The 19,052-nt window shown below is 54.1% G+C and overlaps 1 protein-coding gene across 1 annotated transcript; it reads left to right on the top strand.

The window, feature by feature from the left end:
- The first annotated feature begins 11,277 nt into the window (after positions 1 to 11,277).
- NR1D1 (nuclear receptor subfamily 1 group D member 1) lies at positions 11,278 to 19,033 on the top strand. The gene is made up of 8 exons (XM_019981024.2): positions 11,278 to 11,919; positions 14,761 to 15,102; positions 15,383 to 15,471; positions 15,570 to 15,714; positions 16,070 to 16,707; positions 17,000 to 17,185; positions 17,674 to 17,884; positions 18,540 to 19,033. The coding sequence occupies exons 1-8, from the start codon at positions 11,889 to 11,891 to the stop codon at positions 18,737 to 18,739; spliced, it is 1,842 nt and encodes a 613-aa protein (XP_019836583.2). The 5' UTR covers positions 11,278 to 11,888; the 3' UTR covers positions 18,740 to 19,033.
- Positions 19,034 to 19,052: the final 19 nt, after the last annotated feature.

The following is a 19,052-nucleotide window of genomic DNA, read 5'->3' as shown; positions in this document are numbered from 1 at the left end:
TAACTCAGCATCTGTCAGCGCTCCGGTTACCAGGTGCTATTTCCAGAGTTCTGGGCCTAGTGCAGGAAAAGGGAGGGGCCCTGGTGGAGAGGCTGAGGGAGACCCGATGGACTCCTCCCCCAGTCCAGCTGCAATTCCAGATTTTCGCCACTCGGGGTCTCCCGAGCTCAACCACAGCCCCAGAGTTAGGGACGCGGAGACAGAGAACCTCCAGAGGACTGTTCAGGACTTCAGTGGTGACCCTGAGCAGAGAGGTGACTTAGGGGTCATTTGCTCTGAAGCTGCAGACCCTTCGCATGGCTGTTGGGAAGACATTCAGCCTCAGCCTTTCTTTCTAAAAGGGATTCGTGGGACCAAGAACTATAATAGCTCCCCACCTCTTACCCTCCGAAGTCATTTCCTCCCCTGCGCGTTTCCTTCCCCTCCCCCATCCTCGCCGTAGGAGCACTACCACCATCCCCCACGGCCTGTCAGAGTCCGGAGGAATGCTCTCACCCTGGCTGGGTGCCAAGCTCTGGACTTCCTGGGCTTTGGGGTGGGGCTTGGCCAAGGGGAAGCCCTTTGGACAGGAGAGCCACCCAATCCTGTATAGCCTGCTCGCTCGCGCGCTCTCGCTCTTTCTCTCTGCCTGCTAAGCAAAAGGCTCATCTATCATTCTCTGTCACCATCACCTAATTTCCTATCCCCATAATAGGATTTCCTTGCCAGAGCAAAACATCCACAATCTGGAGGTGGTGGGCATCCTAAACACTGGTTCGTAGTGAGAGGTGGGGGTGGGGGAAAACTATTTTAGAACCTGTCTTGCCTGTTCCAGAAGGCCTGTAGCTGGAAGCAGAGGTTCAGCAGCCATGGTCCTGAGCCCTGGGGCTCCTTGTGGATCCTTCTCAGAGCCATTGGGTCTAAGGAAGTACGTCTCTTAATAGTAAAGCTTGGGAGTGGATTTCTGCATATCTGACTACTTCTACCAAGCCTCCATGTTCCTGAAATAAATCAGTTGAAATCTAAACTTGTTGGTCTACCTCAGGGCCAAGGAGATCTTTCCAGCCGACTGGAATGGGTTCAGTGAGAATGGGTAATGGGCAAAAACTACTCCCAAATCTAATGAATATAGAGACCAGGCCTGTCAGAGACCTCTGGCTCCTATCCAGTGGGTCACTGCTCAGAAATGTTTTTGCGTTGGGGGGATAGGAGAGTCTTCTGATATTGTCCACAAATGACAAAGTGAGAACTCAACCCTACCTCACAGTCCACCAGTGCAGATTTTGCAGCCTGTCTCCCTGAAGTCATCATCTGCAGATCTGTGCTAGATTCCCAAGTTCCTGTCTTGAAACCTCAGCACCCCCACACCAGGGCCTAGGGGAGAGCCGATGTAGGTCATTGCAGCTGAACCTGCAGGGCTGTCTGCTCCTTGAGCCCAGTGCCTTTCAGACACAGAGAGGAAACCTTGCAGAGAAGTGAGAGAAAGGGCTCTGTGAGAACCGGCGGAAAGCATATTCCTCAAAAAATGAAGCATGGAGAGGCTATAAGTCAACTGGTCACATCTGAGACAAGTCATGGGAGTTCTGCTCCTGAGAGGCTACCTGTGATGGAGGAGGGAAGTGGAGAGAGGCAAGGCTGAGCAAGGCCCCATCCCTGGCGTTCCCTCCCATGCTCCATTTTTTCTCTGCTTGCCTGTGTGAGGGAACCCTTCTTGTGTCCATCCCCCATTCTCCAGTCACCTTGCTTTCAAGGCTCAGGTTTCATTCTCAGAAGCCTTTGTGACTTGCCCTCAGAGACCTTCTGCTTCCTCTGGTCAGTTTTCGGGTCTCAGGAAGCTAGAGTAGGCCACGGTTGTCCCCACCCTCCCCCATTGAAAGGCTCTTCCTGCTTTTTATCTGTTAAACTCATTTTGCCTGAGGGTACTTCCAACCCTTTGGGACCTCATTCCATTTCATGACCCTACCCCTGCCACCCCACCCCCACCCCACCCTGAGGAATGTGTGTCTTTGTGTGCCTCTATGGCATCCGGTCCCATCACTTCATGGGAAATAGAGGGGGAAACAGTGGAAACAGTGTCAGACTTTATTTTTCTGGGCTCCAAAATCACTGCAGATGGTGACTGCAGCCATGAAATTAAAAGACGCTTACTCCTTGGAAGAAAAGTTATGACCAACCTAGATAGCATATTCAAAAGCAGAGACATTACTTTGCCAACAAAGGTTCGTCTAGTCAAGGCTATGGTTTTCCCTGTGGTCATGTATGGATGTGAGAGTTGGACTATGAAGAAGGCTGAGCGCCGAAGAATTGATGCTTTTGAACTATGGTGTTGGAGAAGACTCTTGAGAGTCCCTTGGACTGCAAGGAGGTCCAACCAGTCCATTCTGAAGGAGATCAGCCTTGGGATTTCTTTGGAGAGAACGATGCTGAAGCTGAAACTCCAGTACTTTGGCCACCTCATGACAAGAGTTGACTCATTGGAAAAGACTCTGATGCTGGGAGGGATTGGGGGAAGGAGGAGAAGGGGACGACAGAGGATGAGATGGCTGGATGGCATCACTGACTCGATGGATGTGGGTTTGGGTGAACTCCGGGAGTTGGTGATGGACAGGGAGGCCTGGGGTGCTGCGATTCATGGGGTCTCGAAGAGTTGGACACGACTGAGTGACTGAACTGAACTGAACTGATGGCGCAGTCCATGGGGTCCCAAAGAGTCAGACACAACTGAGCAACTGAACTGAAGAGTATGATGGTGCTCATACTATTGGTTTTGCATGGGGAGTCAAAGGACCTATGTTTGTAACAAGTTTGGGGTTCCCAAGGCCAGCAAAAATAGACAAGGGACCAGTTTCTACCTCTAGACTCAAAACAGTTTAAACCACAATGGATTGTTCTGTAGGAGCCTCAGGAAGAAATGTAGGGAAGATGGAGAAAGGATAAACAGTCTTGGCCTTCTCTTTCCCTCATTCTTCCCCCCAAACCTTACCCTATCATGTCTCAGCTACTTATCCTCTCACTACTCATTTGCTCTCATTTCCAGAATCCTTGCACACAGTAGGCACTCAGTAAATGCTTTTCACACTGAGTCAAAATGAATCAAGTTACACTCTCTGGCTATACTTTAAGATAAAGAAGCACAAAGGAAGAAGGAAGACCTTCCCCAGATTATGGGATAGAATCTCCTACAGGACTGTTTGCTAGAGAACAGAGACCCAGAGCCATGGTTCTCCAGCATCAGACTCGCCTGTAGGGCTGGGTGGAACTCAGACTGCTGGGCTCCACCACCAGAGTTTCTGATTCATGGGTCTGGGATGGGACATGAGAACCTGCATTTCTTCTAACAGGTGCCCAGGTGATGCTGACCCCACCACTAATCCTGGGACCACCAGTGGATCCTGAGCACCCCTGGCTTAGGCAACCACAGCCCCTCACCTCAGTGCTCACTCACCACGGGGACCTGGTTGGTTCTAATTTCATACAGTTTAGTAGGAAGGAACAGGTGAGAATTAGGAACACGTGACTCCTGCTCAGCCCTCCAGGGATCCCAGAGAGGGCAAGGGAGGGCAGAAGCGGGTCTCCGACTGATTATCCGTTCTGTCTCCATTTAAATAGTCCATCGACTCCATACTTATTGAAAGTCACTTCCCAAAAACATGTTTTGCAGCAGCAGCGGAGCACTAGGAATTTCCTGTGGCGAGGCAGCGCCAGCGCGGGGAGGGGAGAGGCCGTGCTGAGCGAGCGCCTTCCCTTGGCTCGGGCAGGGCCACGTGCCCCACCCCCTCGCTCGCACATGTCTGCGCCGCCACCGCCGCGGCAGCCGGGCTGTTTATGAGCGAGTTGTTGTGGTAGAAATGGAGCAGGCTGCACATGCCCGGGCCATGTGACCCCGGCAGCCCGCGTGAGCCTCGGGCCGGCACAGACACACTCGGCCCGGTCCTCCACCGACCGGAGAAGCAGGAGGAAAGATGGGGAAGAAGTGAAAAGGCATTGGGCTCCCTTCCCCCGTCTCCTGGCTCTTTACCCTGCTTGCGTCTCCTGCCTCTCGCTAGCCACCAGGGGAGAAAACACCCAGGAAAGCAACATGGTTTCCCCTGGGGCAGGTTCTCCTCCAAGGCAGCCCCTTGGCATTTACACAACCTAGAGCCCTAGGCCCCAAACGAACAAAAGCCTCCCCAAGCCAAGAACACAGAATGCCAGCCTCAGCCCTCCAACTGATGTGCTAATGGCAGCCCAGAGCCAAGACTTGGTTTCCCTGCAGTCTGGGCTCCCCCAGTCAGGCTGCAGGGTCCCCTGTTTCTAGGAAGGAGGATGCCACCCAAAGATACAGTGAGTGCTCCGTCCAGGATTAGAACCTGGAGAGCTCAGGAATTTGTGGGGCTGGGGACTGGAAGCAAGGATTCTTTCTGCAGCAGTGATCTGCAGGGTGAGCAGACAGGAAAAGGAAAATCCCTCTGCCAACTGGGGATCGGGAGGAGCTGAGGGATGGGATGGGGGTGGGGGTGAGATCTGGAAGAACACTAACCCCATCCAGCTGGAGAACAAACTCTTCCTTGGGATGTGAGAGACAAGTTCAGCCTCCATCCCTCCATCCCTCCAGCCTCCCTTCTGCCCAGTCCTCCCAGCCCCATAGTATCCTGTCTCAGCACTCTAACCCCAGACCCCTGGTCCCAGCCCTGGGCTCTGGCCCCCACCCGTGACCCTATTTCTGAACTGCAGTGCCTCTCGCTGGGATGTGAGACGATGCTGGAGTCAGGCGGACAGTAGGTTAGCAGGAACAAGCAAACGAACTGAGCACGACCCACATTTTCTCACCGCATCAAAACTTCGCAGATCCTGCATTGCAGAGCTAGCGCTTTTTTTTTTTTTTTAATTCTCTGCTGGGCCCCTACACACGTCTGCATTTTTGCAACCAGCACAGATTTTTTTTTTTCAGGGTGCAAACTGCGCATTCTAATGAGCCAAAGCTCCTTCCTGTGGCATTGAAAAATCTCTTTGGCAAATTGCTTCTTCCCACCCCGACCCCCAATTTAGAAAAAGGGGAGGGATCCCAAATTTGTGAAGTTGCATCCTCCCCCTCTCCTTCGCCTGCCCCCTCCCCCAAGATACTGCAGTCTTTCCAGACCAACTAACAGCTGCAAACCAGGGGAGAGAGATGGGAGGAGGGAAAACCAGCCTTGTTCCTTCTTTCCACTCAGATTGAGCTGGCTGTCCAGGGTTGCTTTTCTTCCCTGGGCTGCCCACTGCATCCCTCTTTCCCTCCTCATCCCAGCCAGTGTTTATGTAAGCCTCCCAGAAGCTACACTCAGCCCCTAATGCCTGCCCAGGCTGCAGCTCCTCCAAGGTCCATCCTGCTCACGAGGACTGTCATGAGCCTCTGGCCTCCCCCAGGCAGCTCTGAGGAGATCTGCAGAGACCCAAGGAATGAGGAGAGACGCTGGACACGGAGGTTTGAGACAGAGCTGGGGTAAACGATCGAAATAGGGGCAGGCACATGGGCATCCCCGCCCCCACCACTCCCCCTGCACATTCCCGTGTGTGTGCGTCCTACAGAGGCTCAAGGACAGCCAGTGGGCAGGTGCAGGAACCTGGAAGATGACACCAGCCCTGGGCTCCAGCAGAGCATACAAAGGTCGGACAGGATGGCCTTGGCATAGCCTGTGCTGGATGCCACCGCCCTTCAACCTGGCAGGGGGAACTCCATGCCAGAAGGAGGGCATTCAGGGGCTTAGTTTTCTACTGCCAAAGGCGGTCCATGTCACCTCCCTGATCCTGTGGTTTTGGTGGGATCCTGGGTTCAGAGAGGGGAATCCTCCATTGAATTCCCCAAATCATCTGCTGAAGAAGCACTGACCCAGGATGATGAGTGGCTCTCAGAGGACTGTTTTTAGAAGTACTCGTCTCTTAAGCAGGTAAATGGGGAAGGAAGTTGTCATTTCCTTATGGCATTTTATACAACTTCTGTCTGTCCTTGGTGGCCTTTCATACTCCTTTAACCAATCTATTCTTTTTTTTTTTTTTTTTTAACTGAAGCTTATATTTGAACTGTTAGCAAGGAAAGAGAACTTTGTTTCACTGGAAAAGTCAATCAACTCAGTGAATTATAAAGGTAACCAAATATGTAACAAGTCATTTCTGGCAATAGATCCATATCAATTGGTTTCTACCAAGGGATCCATGTAGATATGGTTACCACCAAAGGGTCTGCGTGTACAAGGCTCCTAAGGGAGGAGGGCATCCATGCAGTCTTCATTCATGGAGCCCCTGCCGAGGGTGCCTTCCAGCAAGATGGAGGTCATGCAACCCAAAAAATCCTTTTTTTGGGGGGGTGGCATCCCACACGTGGCTGGTGGGATCTTAATTTCCTGACCAGGGACCTGGTAGTGAAAGTGCCTAGTCCTAACCACTGGACCGCCAAACGATTCCCATTTCCCCCCTAACCAATCCATTCTTGATATACCCCTTAGAAGGAAGCAGGTTTCCTTGGTGGCTCAGATGGTAAAGAATCTGCCTGCAATGCAGGAGACCCAGGTTTGATCCCTGAGTCAGGAAGATCCCTGGGAGAAGGACGTGGCAACCCACTCTAGTATTCTTGCCTGGAGAATCTCATGGAAAGATGAGGCTGGCAGGCTACAGTCCATGGGGTCCCAAAGAGTCAGACACGACTGAGTGAGTAACAGTTTGGAAGGAAGTGCCATGGCCCTTTAAGGGGCCCAGACCTACATGTCAGTGTCCCTCTCCCCTCATCACCAACTAAAAAAGCTCAATGCCTGCTTCAGTTATCACCTCTGTAGCAGATAACATGGAACTCTGTCTTTTATTTATTTGGCTGCACCACATCTTAGTTGAGCTTTAGTTGTAGCACGTGGGAGGAAGTTCATCTTATTGTATGTTTGTTTGTTTGCACCTTATTCTTGCCCCCTTCTACCTCACCAGAAGAGGAGACTGGAGGAGGGAGGAAGGCAGGCGTTTAAGGGAAGAAGAAGAGTGGTTGGAGTGAGTGAGAGGTTCTAGATGGCTAAGGTACTTGTGGGGTCAGGAGCAAGGGGTGCTCAGGCTTCCCCTTCGTGGTGACACACCTCACTTGTAGCACCAGGATGAGCTTGCAGCTCAGACATTCCACTCGGTGTAATCCTTCTCTCCAGGATGGGCAGCTTGCTAGTGGAAAGAGTTTGATCCACAGGCTCGGGGCTGAATTTCCAACATCCCCATTTTCATTGTGTCTCTTGGTAGTTCCAAGGGACAGCTGGGGGAGTTTTAGCACCTCCAAAACCTCCATTAACTCCACTATTATTTTTTCCCACCATTATTTAACGTGACATCTCAGTTTTACACACTTCACTTCAAATACAGCTTCAAGGCAAATCGCCTAGTCTCTGAAGCATCCTGGGCAAGTGAATAAATATCTCTAGGTCTCAGACTGCCCACCTCTAAACTCAGAATGAGACCTACTGCACAGGGTAGTTGTGGATATTCAGTGAAATAATTTATGTAATACACTTAGCCAGTGCCTGGCATATAGTTGGTGTGCATGCTAAGTCGCTTCAGTTGTGTCCGACTCTTTGCGACTCCATGAACTGTAGCCCACCAGGCTCCTCTGTCCATGGGATTCTCCAGGCAAGAATATCGGAGTGGGTTGCCATGCTCTCCTTCAGGGGATCTTCCCGACCCAGGGATCGAACCCATGTCTCCAGGTCTTCTGCATTGGCAGGTGGATTCTTTACTACTAGCGCCACTGGGGAAGCCTACAGTTGGTACTCAGTACATATTTATTATTCCCTTTCCTTGGAAAAAGGAGTACTGAGGTAAAGATAGAATCTGAGGCAAAACACATCCATGTAACCCAGCTCTGGATCATACTTCACCCTCCTTTTTTCCATCTCCCTCAAAGAACAAATTAACTCAGACTTTAACCCTCCTACTTCATTCTCTTGAAATTCTCCCCAAGACATCAAAGCTCTGGGTGGGTTAGGGAAAGCTGGCTGGCCTTTCAGAGAGCAGGAAAAAAAGACCTAGGAGGGCTGGGAATGAGTATCTCCCAGCGCAGGGCTTGCTGCCTGAGTGTAGGGCATTCCCAGAGTTTCTGTCTTGGGGTTTGCATCACCTGGGCAGGTAGGTTATTTCCCAGGGGCAATGGTTCTCTCGGTGAGAGAGGGGCGGGGGAGGAAGACACTTACTGAAGCCTGACCTGGTTTCCAGCAAGGACCCACCCTCCTCAGTCAGTCAGTCAGTCAGTCAAGATTTAGGCCACCCAGGATTTGCACAAGGTGTTGTCCTGTTACCCACAGTGTCCTACTGATGAGAAGAAAAGGTCTTGGATCAAACACACACATCCATGCACACTCCTGCCATTCACGCTTATACACTCGGACATACGGTCTCTACGATCGCATACACACACACTCGGGCCAGAGCTTAGAGCTCTCACTCTTTTCCTTTCCTCTACCCTATCTCTGCTGTCTTCCCCATATCAAAGAAATCCAAGAGAATTTAAGACATAGTTGGAAACACACTCACATACAGGATCCCACCCTGTCCCTAAATGGTGAGGTCAGTCTGGAATCTCAGACTCTGAGGAATCTGTGCAGAAGTGTGGGCAATATGGAGCTAGATGTGCTTTGCTGTGCCAGGTCTTGGATTCTATCTGAGCACTATTTATTAAGGGTCCAAATTCTTGGGCTGAATTTGGCTATGGGAGATATGGTGCATGAGTGCACATGTGTATGTGTGTGTGTGTAAAAGAGAACTGGAATGTCCAGCTGGCAGGAGAGGGTCGGAGGCCATGTTGATATACACCTGTTGTCTTAGGTCAAGGCTGAAGTGAAAGAGAGGCCAAAGCTAGATTCTATTACAGGTCCCCAAAGGCCAGACAACCCAGCCTTTTCTCCCTCCCTTTGGTGGCTCTGAGTCCCATAGTCTCTGTCCTTTTCCCAGCAGCTGTTGACAGAGAGAGGAACAGGGTGGATAGATAGAAGCTTCTGGAACAAAGGGAGAATCCTGCCTCTTCATTATTCTGTATCCTTCTCTCCAGTTTTAGAAGGAAGATCCCAAAGTTACTTGTCAGGGAGAAAAGGAGGGGCCCTGTAAGAGGTTCAGAGGAAGGAGGACCCAGAAGGAACCCCCCTCCTTTGCCTCCTCCTTCCCAGCCTCCGCTTTCATACCTCACACAGACTGCAAAACAACCCAGCTTCTTGCCAAGAGTTAGGCTGACTGCATTTCAGCTCATGCAGTCTCTGCCTCCTCCTCCCTCTCACTGGCTGTAAACTCAGGGAGGGAATCTTGACCCCTGGCCCTCCCCCCATGGGAATAAACACCAGCAAGCAGAACAAGGGGTGGGCAGGGTCACCACAGCAGCAAACAGAGCTGTAGGTGCTAAACAGGGCAACTAAAGGGAGTGCAGAGGCTGGTGGGGAGCTAGAGGTCACGCCAAGGTCCCTGATTTTGAATCCAGCGGTGGCAGGTCCCTGGGCTTGGGTCCTGGCTCTGATGGAAACTCAGAAAGGGCACAGAGAGCATGCAGTGCTGCATAAGGCAGATCACCTCCCAGGGTTCCCTCCAGAGCCCTGAAGGAGGAGGGAGAGGGGGTGGAGGCCAAGTTCAGAACCAAGTTTTCCTGAAAAGCCTCTTTCCTTGTTTGTCCTAGCCCCTCCCAGGCCCTCCCACGCTCTGCTGAAGATTCCCAGCTCTGGGCCAAGGGGCTCGGGCAGCCCAGGGAAGAGCCCACTGCCTTCTCTCTCCCACTGTTCTTGGGGGCAAGGGAACAAAGCTAAATCCCAAACGGTTTTAGGGAGTCCATCTGTCTTCCCCAGGGAAGCAGAGGGTCAGCGAGTGGTCAGGCCAGCTGCCCAGCTGCCTCCCCTTCAGTCACCATCACAGTCCTCTCTGCTTACTCACTTCCTCACCACCCAGCCTACTCCTTCCCCGGGGTCCACACGCCTCCTTTTCTCTACCTCTTTGATGGCTGTGTCCAGGCATCCATCAATGCTGTCCCAGGAGTGGTCTGTGAACAAGTGGGGAAGGGCTTCTGTTGTGCAAAAAAACAAACAAAACCCTCCCTAGGAGCAGTGGGACTGAAGAGGGATTAGCAGGAAGCAGCAGGTGGCGCGGGTTCACTGGGCTGCTTCAAGAAGAGGTTCTCAGCTCTCCCCACACCCAAGTCCTCAAACAGAATAGACCCGGGAATTCCCTGGCAGTCCAGTTAGGACTGCGAGCTCTCTGCCAGGGATCTGGGCTCAATCCTTGGTCAGGGATCCCACAAGCTGCATGGTGAGGCCAAAAAAACCCAAAAACAAACAAACAAAAAAACCATGATAGACCTCCACTGGAGACCCGCTTTCACCAGTGGGGTAGAGTTGCTCCTCTGAAGGGAGATGCTGGCTGTTTTTAACCCCTGTTCAATGTTTCACTTTCATGTCAGCTCACTGCCTGATGGTAGGCAAATGAAACCAGCAATGGCTGTCTGACCTTGGGCCAGTCACTCCTTCTAAGCCTTTCTCATCAGTAAAGGATAGGGGTTAAGATGATCTCTGTGTTCCCATATGAAACCCATACTACCCTGAAGCACTGGGGGTGGAGCTGGGGGGGTGCCCCAAGCCCTGACTTACCTCTGGTCCTTTTATTTTAGGACCTCAAAACACTTTCACCACAGTTTCCTTCCCTTGTCCTTTTTATTTCCTAGACAAAGGGAAATGACTCACCCCAAAGTCACCTTGAGTGGGTGGGGTGGTGTCATATAAGCAAACAGGGAGTCCCCAGGGACATCCTCAACCCCTATGGCAACTCCTTTCCCAAAGGGGAGTAGAACGCAAAAGGGGTCACATTTCCTTTCCCTCTCAGGACTTGGCTCTGCAGGAGCTTAAGCTCCTGACGGTGGGGCTATCTCCCTCCCCTATCATCTCTCTCTCGTGTGGCCACTAACCTCAAGGCAGGGTCAGTCCCACAATCACGTGAAGCCCTCACGTTTGCAAGATTTGCAGAAAGGGGCTGTTAGCTTTGATCTCCCAGGGAGCCGCCAAGCTTGTCAGTCCCTCCCCAGGAATTCACATGCCTCTGCCATACAAGCTTTCCAAACACGCCACCCTGACTCTTCAACGCACTCCACCCCACAAGGCTCGCAGCTCCTCCCCGGTTCCAGCAAGAGCTTGTGCAAGGCAGAAATGGGGAAATAAACGCAGTCCGCCCACTTTGCCAACGGACTACATATCCCGACAGCCTCGGCTTTACGCAGGCGCACCGAGCTCAACGTGCCTGCTGCTGGAAAAGTGTGTCACTGGGGCACGAGGCGCTCCCTGGGATCACATGGTACCTGCTCCAGTGCCGCGTGCGGCCCGGGAACCCTGGGTTGCTGGCGCCTGCGCAGAGCCCTCTGTCCCAGGGAAAAAGGCTGGGGCAAAAGGCGGCTGAGATTGGCAGAGTGAAATATTGCTGCCGAGGGAACGTAGCAGGGCACACGTCTCGCTTCTTTGCGCCTGGGTGCCCTGTTTCTCCCCATCACCTACTTACTTCCTGACTGCAGCCTCTCTCCCTGTGGGACTTTTGCACAAGGAGCTCCAGATTCGATACCCTGCAGCGCTGCGGAGTCGTCAGGCAGTGGCACCCCGTGCACTGCAGAGACCCGACCCTCCTTGCTACCTTCTAGCCAGAAGTACTGCAGGCTGATTCCCTCCGCCCCCTTCCCCCACACTCTCTCTGCTCTTCCCATGCAAAACAGACCTCGGTGCCTCAGCGTTCTACCCTTCTTCAGGGCTGCAGTCCTGCCCCGCCAAGACCTTGCTGCAGAGTGCCTCGGATCCTGATCGTGAGCCGCGGGGGTCCACTCCCCGCCCTCGGCCAGTGCCCAGGGGGCGACAGCTGCAACTGTAACCTCCAGTTGTGTCAAGGTCCAGTTTGAATGACCGCTGTCAGCCAGTGAAGACATGACGACCCTGGACTCTAACAACAACACAGGTACTAAGATTCCTTTGCTACCATCATTCTTTCTCTGTCACTGTCTCCTCTCCTCTACGTCGTGGAACAAGAGGAACTTTGAAAGGGACTGGGGACTCCCTTGGTCAGGGGATTTGCTAGTGATGGACATGGGGCTGGGATTTCCACAGCGGGTTGTTCGGCCTGGGAATGCGCCCGGAAACGCCCCACCGTCACCCTTCAGACTCCCAAAGCTCCCTTTAGCTAGAAGGACTCAGATCCCGGGGAAGGAAGGAATGGAGAGAGTGGGTACGTGTGGTGAGATGAACAGTTTAGAGTAACTAGGAGTTTTGGAGCAGTGCCCTGAAACGCCCCCATCTATCCTCCCGCTGCAGCTGTGGCATGCCTGGACTTTTCGGAAAGAGGACCCCCTCTTTACAATCTTCCTCTTCCCTTCTAGTCCGCAGGAACTTGAGAAGCAGAGGGGCGACCCGGGTTCCAGGCAGGAGGGACTGGGGAAATGGGTCGGATCTCATTGGGGAACCCTCAGTGACAGTAGGGAGTGGCACTTGAGGAGCCCCAAGAGTGGTGCTCTGCCCCAGGGAGGACACCCAGAGCGCCCAGGCAGCCGGGAGCGCTCACATGGCTGCAGAGCCGGGCCCACGTGCTGCGTTTGTTTTCATTCAGCAGAAGCCGTGGCCGCCACCCCATTGGTGGGTGCCTCCCGGCCCCGTTACATAATGAGCTCCGCCCCCCGGTTGCCCCGGCAACGCGTGATTTTTTCCCCCCTCCGCCTCTTCTCCTCCCCTTGTAGTCCCGACCCAGCCGGTGTTAGAAGCTCAGCCCAAGACCCCGACCCGGGACTCCTAGGAGGGGCGGAACGGGGGCGGGGCTACTGCTCCCGATTGACGGAAGTGGAGAGGGCGGAGCCTCGGGTACTGGGGTTCCTCGTTGGGGAGCCACGTGCAAGAGTCACACGTGGAGCTGGGACGTGAGGCCGGCTGAGGGCCCGGCTCCCGCCCCGCCCCGCCGAGATCTGGGTGAAGCTGGGCTGACTCACCGCCCCCGCCTGCCTCCTTTTCCTGTCCGCTTGTCGGAGGGGGGCCCCCCTTCGCCATAACCGATGCAGAGTAAGACGGAGTCATCCCTGACCTCTCGTGGCTTCATGTTTACACTCCTCAAAGAGACCTCACATCTAGCTTTCTCCTCACTCCTTTTCAATTTATTGTCCTTGCACCTACTTCACCTTACCGCCTTTAGAGTCAGCTTCTCCACAATACAAATTCCTTCTGTTCCCCAGCATCTCTTCTCTTAGTCCTGCCAACACTCTTACCCCTTCCCCCACGAAACAAGAAGCAGCTTGCCTCCTAAGGACTTCCCTAGTCGGTAAAAAATCTCCCTGCAATGCAGGAGACCAGGGTTCAATCCCTGGGTGGTGAAGATACCCTGGAGAAGGAAATGGCAACTACTCCAGTATTCTTGCCTGGGAAATCCCATGGACAGAGGAGCGTGGTGGGGGACTTCAGTCCATGGGATCACACGACTTAGGGAATAAACCACCACCATGAAAACAACTAGATCTCAGAAACATAGCTGAAAGGATATAAAGTCTCTTTTCATCTTTCTTTTCTCTTCCCCACTGAAAGTAAAACTGGGGCTCTGAGAAGGGAGTTGATTTCCTCTAGATCACAAACCAAGTTGGTGGTGGTAGATCTAGATCTAAAACCAGACTCTTTTGAATGTGCCCCTCCTTCCAGGTTGGAAGTCTCTTTGGATGAAAGTCTTACTTCCTTTTGGGGGATGGCTGAACTAGGTCAGGTTCATTTACCACCAAATAAATATCCCATCCCCCCACCTCAACCCTGAAACTGTAGGAGCTGATCTGTTGTGCAACTGTTTTACAGGGAACTGGGTTCACCCTGACCAACCTTGAGCTATTTTAGGGCGGCCCTGCCCAACTTAGTGTGTGTCAGTGGGTGAGCAAGACATGCCTCTGTAGACACGGTGGCATGGCCTGTGTCGGCTCACACGTGTCCTGGGATCCTCCCTTCTCCCACCCCACCGATGGCAAGCCAAGCGAGGTACTTGGCCAAAGGTGTGGCAGACAGGTCGCTTTTTTATCCTGCTAATGCAATGGGAACTCGGCCATCTGGTTGGCAATATAACTAGAGGGCCAAAGTCCCTGAATGGTTAGAGAGCCAAGGTCATTGTCACCAGGCGGAGAGATCTAGAAGGGGGAATTCCAAAGCTTTAGGCTGGACAGTTTGTTCTTCACTTCCACCTCCTGCAGCTCATACTGTTAAGCCCTTCCTGGATTCAGAGATAGAGCCTACTCTGACTCTTGATTTTGGAGGCCAGGGGAACAGTACCTTTGGAGATGATGTCTTTCAGTTTTGAGAGAATGTAATTGTTTTATTCTTCTAAGACCTCTGTTCTCACTGTTGGCTAGCTGCCCCTCCATGGTCTCATCCCTGGAATGGTGTTGGTATTAAAATCGGCAGCTGGGCTGTTTTTCTTGAAGCTTGTGCATTATGAATGGTTTTCAGCTGCTCTCCCATCCCCAGGTCAGCTGCTGACAATTAAGTCATTAGTTGCGTTTGATACTCTAAAGGAAGGCATCCAGGGCGGGGGTGGGGGGAGCAGTACATATGTGAGATGGCCACAGAGCATCACAGAGGTCATGCCTCTAGGGAGGTACCTCACACGCAAGGCAGATGCAGAATGTACCTGCCAAGAGTTGCAGGGGTTGGATGGCCATGTCTGGTTTATGTTGGGGAATTGCTTATTGTGGCTCTTCTGGGGACTCCAAGAGTAGGGGTGCCACATGGTTAACTTCTGAGTGCCCAACAGTTGACACCCCTTTCCCTTGTGTTCTCCTGCCAGGTGGCGTCATCACCTATATTGGCTCCAGTGGCTCCTCTCCAAACCGTACCAGCCCTGAATCCCTATACAGTGACAGCTCGAATGGCAGCTTCCAGTCCCTGACCCAAGGTTGCCCCACCTACTTCCCACCATCACCCACTGGCTCCCTCACCCAGGACCCAGCTCGCTCTTTTGGGAGCATTCCGCCCAGCTTGGGTGATGATGGTTCTCCTTCTTCTTCATCTTCCTCCTCGTCATCGTCGTCCTCTTCCTTCTATAATGGGAGCCCCCCAGGGGGTCTACAGGTGGCCCTGGAAGACAGTAACCGAGTGTCTCCCAGCAAGAGCACCAGCAACATCACCAGTGAGTCAGTTTCCAGTTGATTTGGGGGAAGGGAAGGTGTCCAGGTCTAGGTGGGGAGTTGATCTTCATGTGACAGTTATTCCAGGGCCTACTCAGGCCTCAGGGATTTCTCCTAGAGTTGCACCAGCTGCTGTTGGCCCCGTCTGGTCATCCAAATGCCCCCTAGATTCTGAAGTTCCTCCTCAGCTCTTCCCCCCACCCAGTCTCCAGCCCAGAAAACCTCCAGCTCTCTGGCCACTCAGAAACCCCCGTTTACCTGCCTCCCCTCTCTTCCATTCAGAGCTGAATGGCATGGTGTTGCTGTGTAAGGTGTGTGGGGACGTGGCTTCGGGCTTCCACTATGGCGTGCATGCCTGCGAGGGCTGCAAGGTGAGGCAAGGGGAGGGAAGGGCAGGGGCAGGTGACCCTCTCACACAGGACACATCTTGGCCTGGACCAAGATGCTCACTCGCTGCCCTGCTCCACAGGGCTTTTTCCGTCGGAGCATCCAGCAGAACATCCAGTACAAAAGGTGTCTGAAAAATGAGAACTGCTCCATCGTCCGCATCAATCGTAACCGCTGCCAGCAATGCCGCTTCAAGAAGTGTCTCTCCGTGGGCATGTCTCGAGATGGTGAGGCAGCACCATGGCCCCGCCAGCTTCCCCGCACCTTCCCCCTTTCTTCCACTCGAGGTTTCTGAATTAGTCCCTCCCTTAAAAAGTCCCAAGACTGTGCGTCTCGTTTGCAGAGGGGGTGGCCACATTTCATCAGGGCTTGGGTAAACACACACTTCTTTCCCAGTTAGTTTCTCTGGTCCCCTCCTACCACAAGCCCTACTTAGAAAACCCCCTCCATGGGTGTGGCCTTCTGGGTTTTAGTTTTGATATGGAACCCCAAGTCCTCGGGGGCTTGCCCTTTCAGGAGGAAGGAAGAGAAACATGTGAGTGCGCGTGAGAACTTCCTGACACTGCTCTCATCCTGTCACAGCTGTGCGTTTTGGGCGCATCCCCAAACGGGAGAAGCAGCGGATGCTGGCCGAGATGCAGAGTGCCATGAACCTGGCCAACAACCAGCTGAGCAGCCAGTGCCCACTGGAGACCCCACCCACCCAGCACCCCACCCCGGGCCCCATGGGCCCCTCACCGCCCCCAGCCCCTGCCCCCTCACCCCTGGTGGGCTTCTCCCAGTTCCCACAGCAGCTGACGCCTCCTCGATCCCCAAGTCCCGAGCCCACAGTGGAGGATGTGATATCCCAGGTAGCCCGGGCCCACCGCGAGATCTTCACCTACGCCCATGACAAACTGGGCACCTCACCTGGCAACTTCAATGCCAACCATGCCTCGGGCAACCGTCCGGCCACCACCCCACATCACTGGGAAAGTCAGGGCTGCCCGCCTGCCAATGACAACATCATGGCCGCCCAGCGTCACAACGAGGCCCTGAACAGTTTACGCCAGGCTTCCTCCTCCTACCCTCCTCCTTGGCCCCCCGGCGCTGCCCACCACAGCTGCCACCAGCCCAACAGCAATGGGCACCGTCTGTGCCCCACCCACGTGTACCCAGCCCCCGAAGGCGAAGCCCCTGTCAACAGTCCGCGGCAGGGCAACTCCAAGAACATTCTGCTGGTGAGGGCACTGGGGGTGAGGTGGGCAGGGGGCTGGGGAGAACGGATTGAGCAACAGGGTCGCTGGGTGTGTATGGAGGCTAAGTGTAGAGAGGATGTTCAGTCCTGCAGGAGGGGCTCTGCCTGGGAAACCCTGATCTCCACCTGGCACTTGATTGCTGCTTTACCTGAAAGACCCATGCTCCAAGGCCACAAGGCTAACCCAGGCAGAATCTGGGGCCCAGCCCTGCTAGGGAAGCCCATCTGAGCTGGCCTGGCTCATACTCCCCTCCCCAAATCCTTCCCTTTTCCAGGCATGTCCCATGAACATGTACCCGCATGGACGCAGCGGGCGAACTGTGCAGGAGATCTGGGAGGACTTCTCCATGAGCTTCACACCCGCTGTGCGGGAGGTGGTAGAGTTTGCCAAGCACATCCCCGGTTTCCGTGATCTTTCTCAGCACGACCAGGTCACCCTGCTTAAGGCTGGCACCTTTGAGGTGAGTGACCATTTGGGCTCCCTGCTCTCAACCTTGGGAAGGATCTAGCAGAATGAGGGTCTGGGGTGGGCAGGGGCCACCTTACTCTTGAGTGATTAGGAAGGGGCAGAATCCCACCCAGTCCTGCCTGTGGATGGCCGGAACTTATGTCATCTCAAATGGGGTCTAATCACATCCTGCTACCGTAAAATAACACTTCAGAATACAGCGCTACCCCCCGTTCTAGGCATGAGCAGATTCACTTTGGCGAAGGGCCTTGCCCAGGGTCACAGGGAGTGACAAGACTGAGACTCAGATTCAGGCCCTCTGGATTCCAAAGCCAGTGGGATGTTCCCCATCCTTCCACCCGCTCCGCCTCACTGACCACTCAGAAACTAGCCCCGGTCTTGACTGAGAAATCCAAGGCAGCACCTGTAACCCCTTCAGAAAAGGGTAGGGGTGATTTGGCAAGTCTTCCGCCCCACCCAGGACGACTGTCCCCACTTCAGGTGCTGATGGTGCGCTTTGCGTCGCTGTTCAACGTGAAGGACCAGACGGTGATGTTCCTGAGCCGCACCACCTACAGCCTGCAGGAGCTCGGCGCCATGGGCATGGGGGACCTGCTCAATGCCATGTTCGACTTCAGCGAGAAGCTCAACTCCCTGGCGCTTACCGAGGAGGAGCTGGGCCTCTTCACCGCGGTGGTGCTCGTCTCTGCAGGTAGGTCAGGCTCTCGCCTGAGCCTGACCGGGGAGGAGGCGGACGCAGTTCGATTCAACACACCTTTTATGGAGTACCTACTCTAGGCCAGGCCCTGCACCGGGCACTGGAGATACAGACATGATTCAGACACAGTCTAGCTCAGGAGACAGACTCATGCCCGACTAATTATAAAACAGTGAGATAAGTGTCACAGTAGAAGCATGAACCAAGGGCTTTGGGAGCACACACAACTATTTCTGCCTGGGGAGCTGGGGAAGGAGGTGACACTCGAGTGGGGCCTCAAAGGACAAGTAGAGATACTGCCAGGCAGAGGAGGGGGAAGGGCGTCCCAGGCAGAGGGAACCACAGAGCAGCGGGGGAGCCAGGGCCCTCTTGGGCCTGTTCAGGGGAGAGTGGCCAGGTGGGGCGGGAAGGGGGCCGGCCTTGCTGAGCCTGGGCTCCTGGTTTGCAGGCATCTCCTGCTTTCGGGTCAGGGCCTGGGAGAGGGCATTATGTTCCCCCTCCCGCCCCTTCCCCGTCAGCCCTCTGAGGGGCTTCAGGGGGAGGCTGCGTGGCCACCGCTGCATCCTCGCAGACCTCCGCGTCCTCCTCCTCCTCGTCAGAGTCGGAGGAGCTCAGGGAGTCTGCCTCACTGCTGTCGTCTTCCCCACAGACCGCTCGGGAATGGAGAATTCCGCTTCGGTGGAGCAGCTCCAGGAGACGCTGCTGCGGGCTCTTCGGGCTCTGGTGCTGAAGAACCGGCCCTCGGAGACTTCCCGCTTCACCAAGCTGCTGCTCAAGCTGCCGGACCTGCGGACCCTGAACAACATGCACTCCGAGAAGCTGCTGTCCTTCCGGGTGGACGCCCAGTGACCCGCCCGGCCGGCCTTCCGCCGCTGCCCCCTTGTACAGAATCGAACTCTGCACTTCTCTCTCCTTTACGAGACGAAAAGGAAAAGCAAACCAGAATCTTATTTATATTGTTATAAAATATTCCAAGATGAGCCTCTGGCCCCCCCGAGCCTTCTTGTAAATACCTGCCTCCCTCCCCCATCACTGCACCTCCCCAGCCTCCCCTATTTAAACCACTCTCCCCCAACCCCGCTCTTTCTCTCTAGCCCCCCGATCTGTTCTATTCCTGTCTCAAATCCAATAGTTCACAGCTGAGCTGGCTTCTGTGGTGTGT

This window comes from Bos indicus, chromosome 19 (assembly GCF_029378745.1).
Source record: "Bos indicus isolate NIAB-ARS_2022 breed Sahiwal x Tharparkar chromosome 19, NIAB-ARS_B.indTharparkar_mat_pri_1.0, whole genome shotgun sequence".
Classification (NCBI taxonomy): Eukaryota; Metazoa; Chordata; class Mammalia; order Artiodactyla; family Bovidae; genus Bos; species Bos indicus.
Note: the sequence above shows the minus strand (reverse complement) of the source record. Positions and strands in the feature narration are given on the sequence as shown.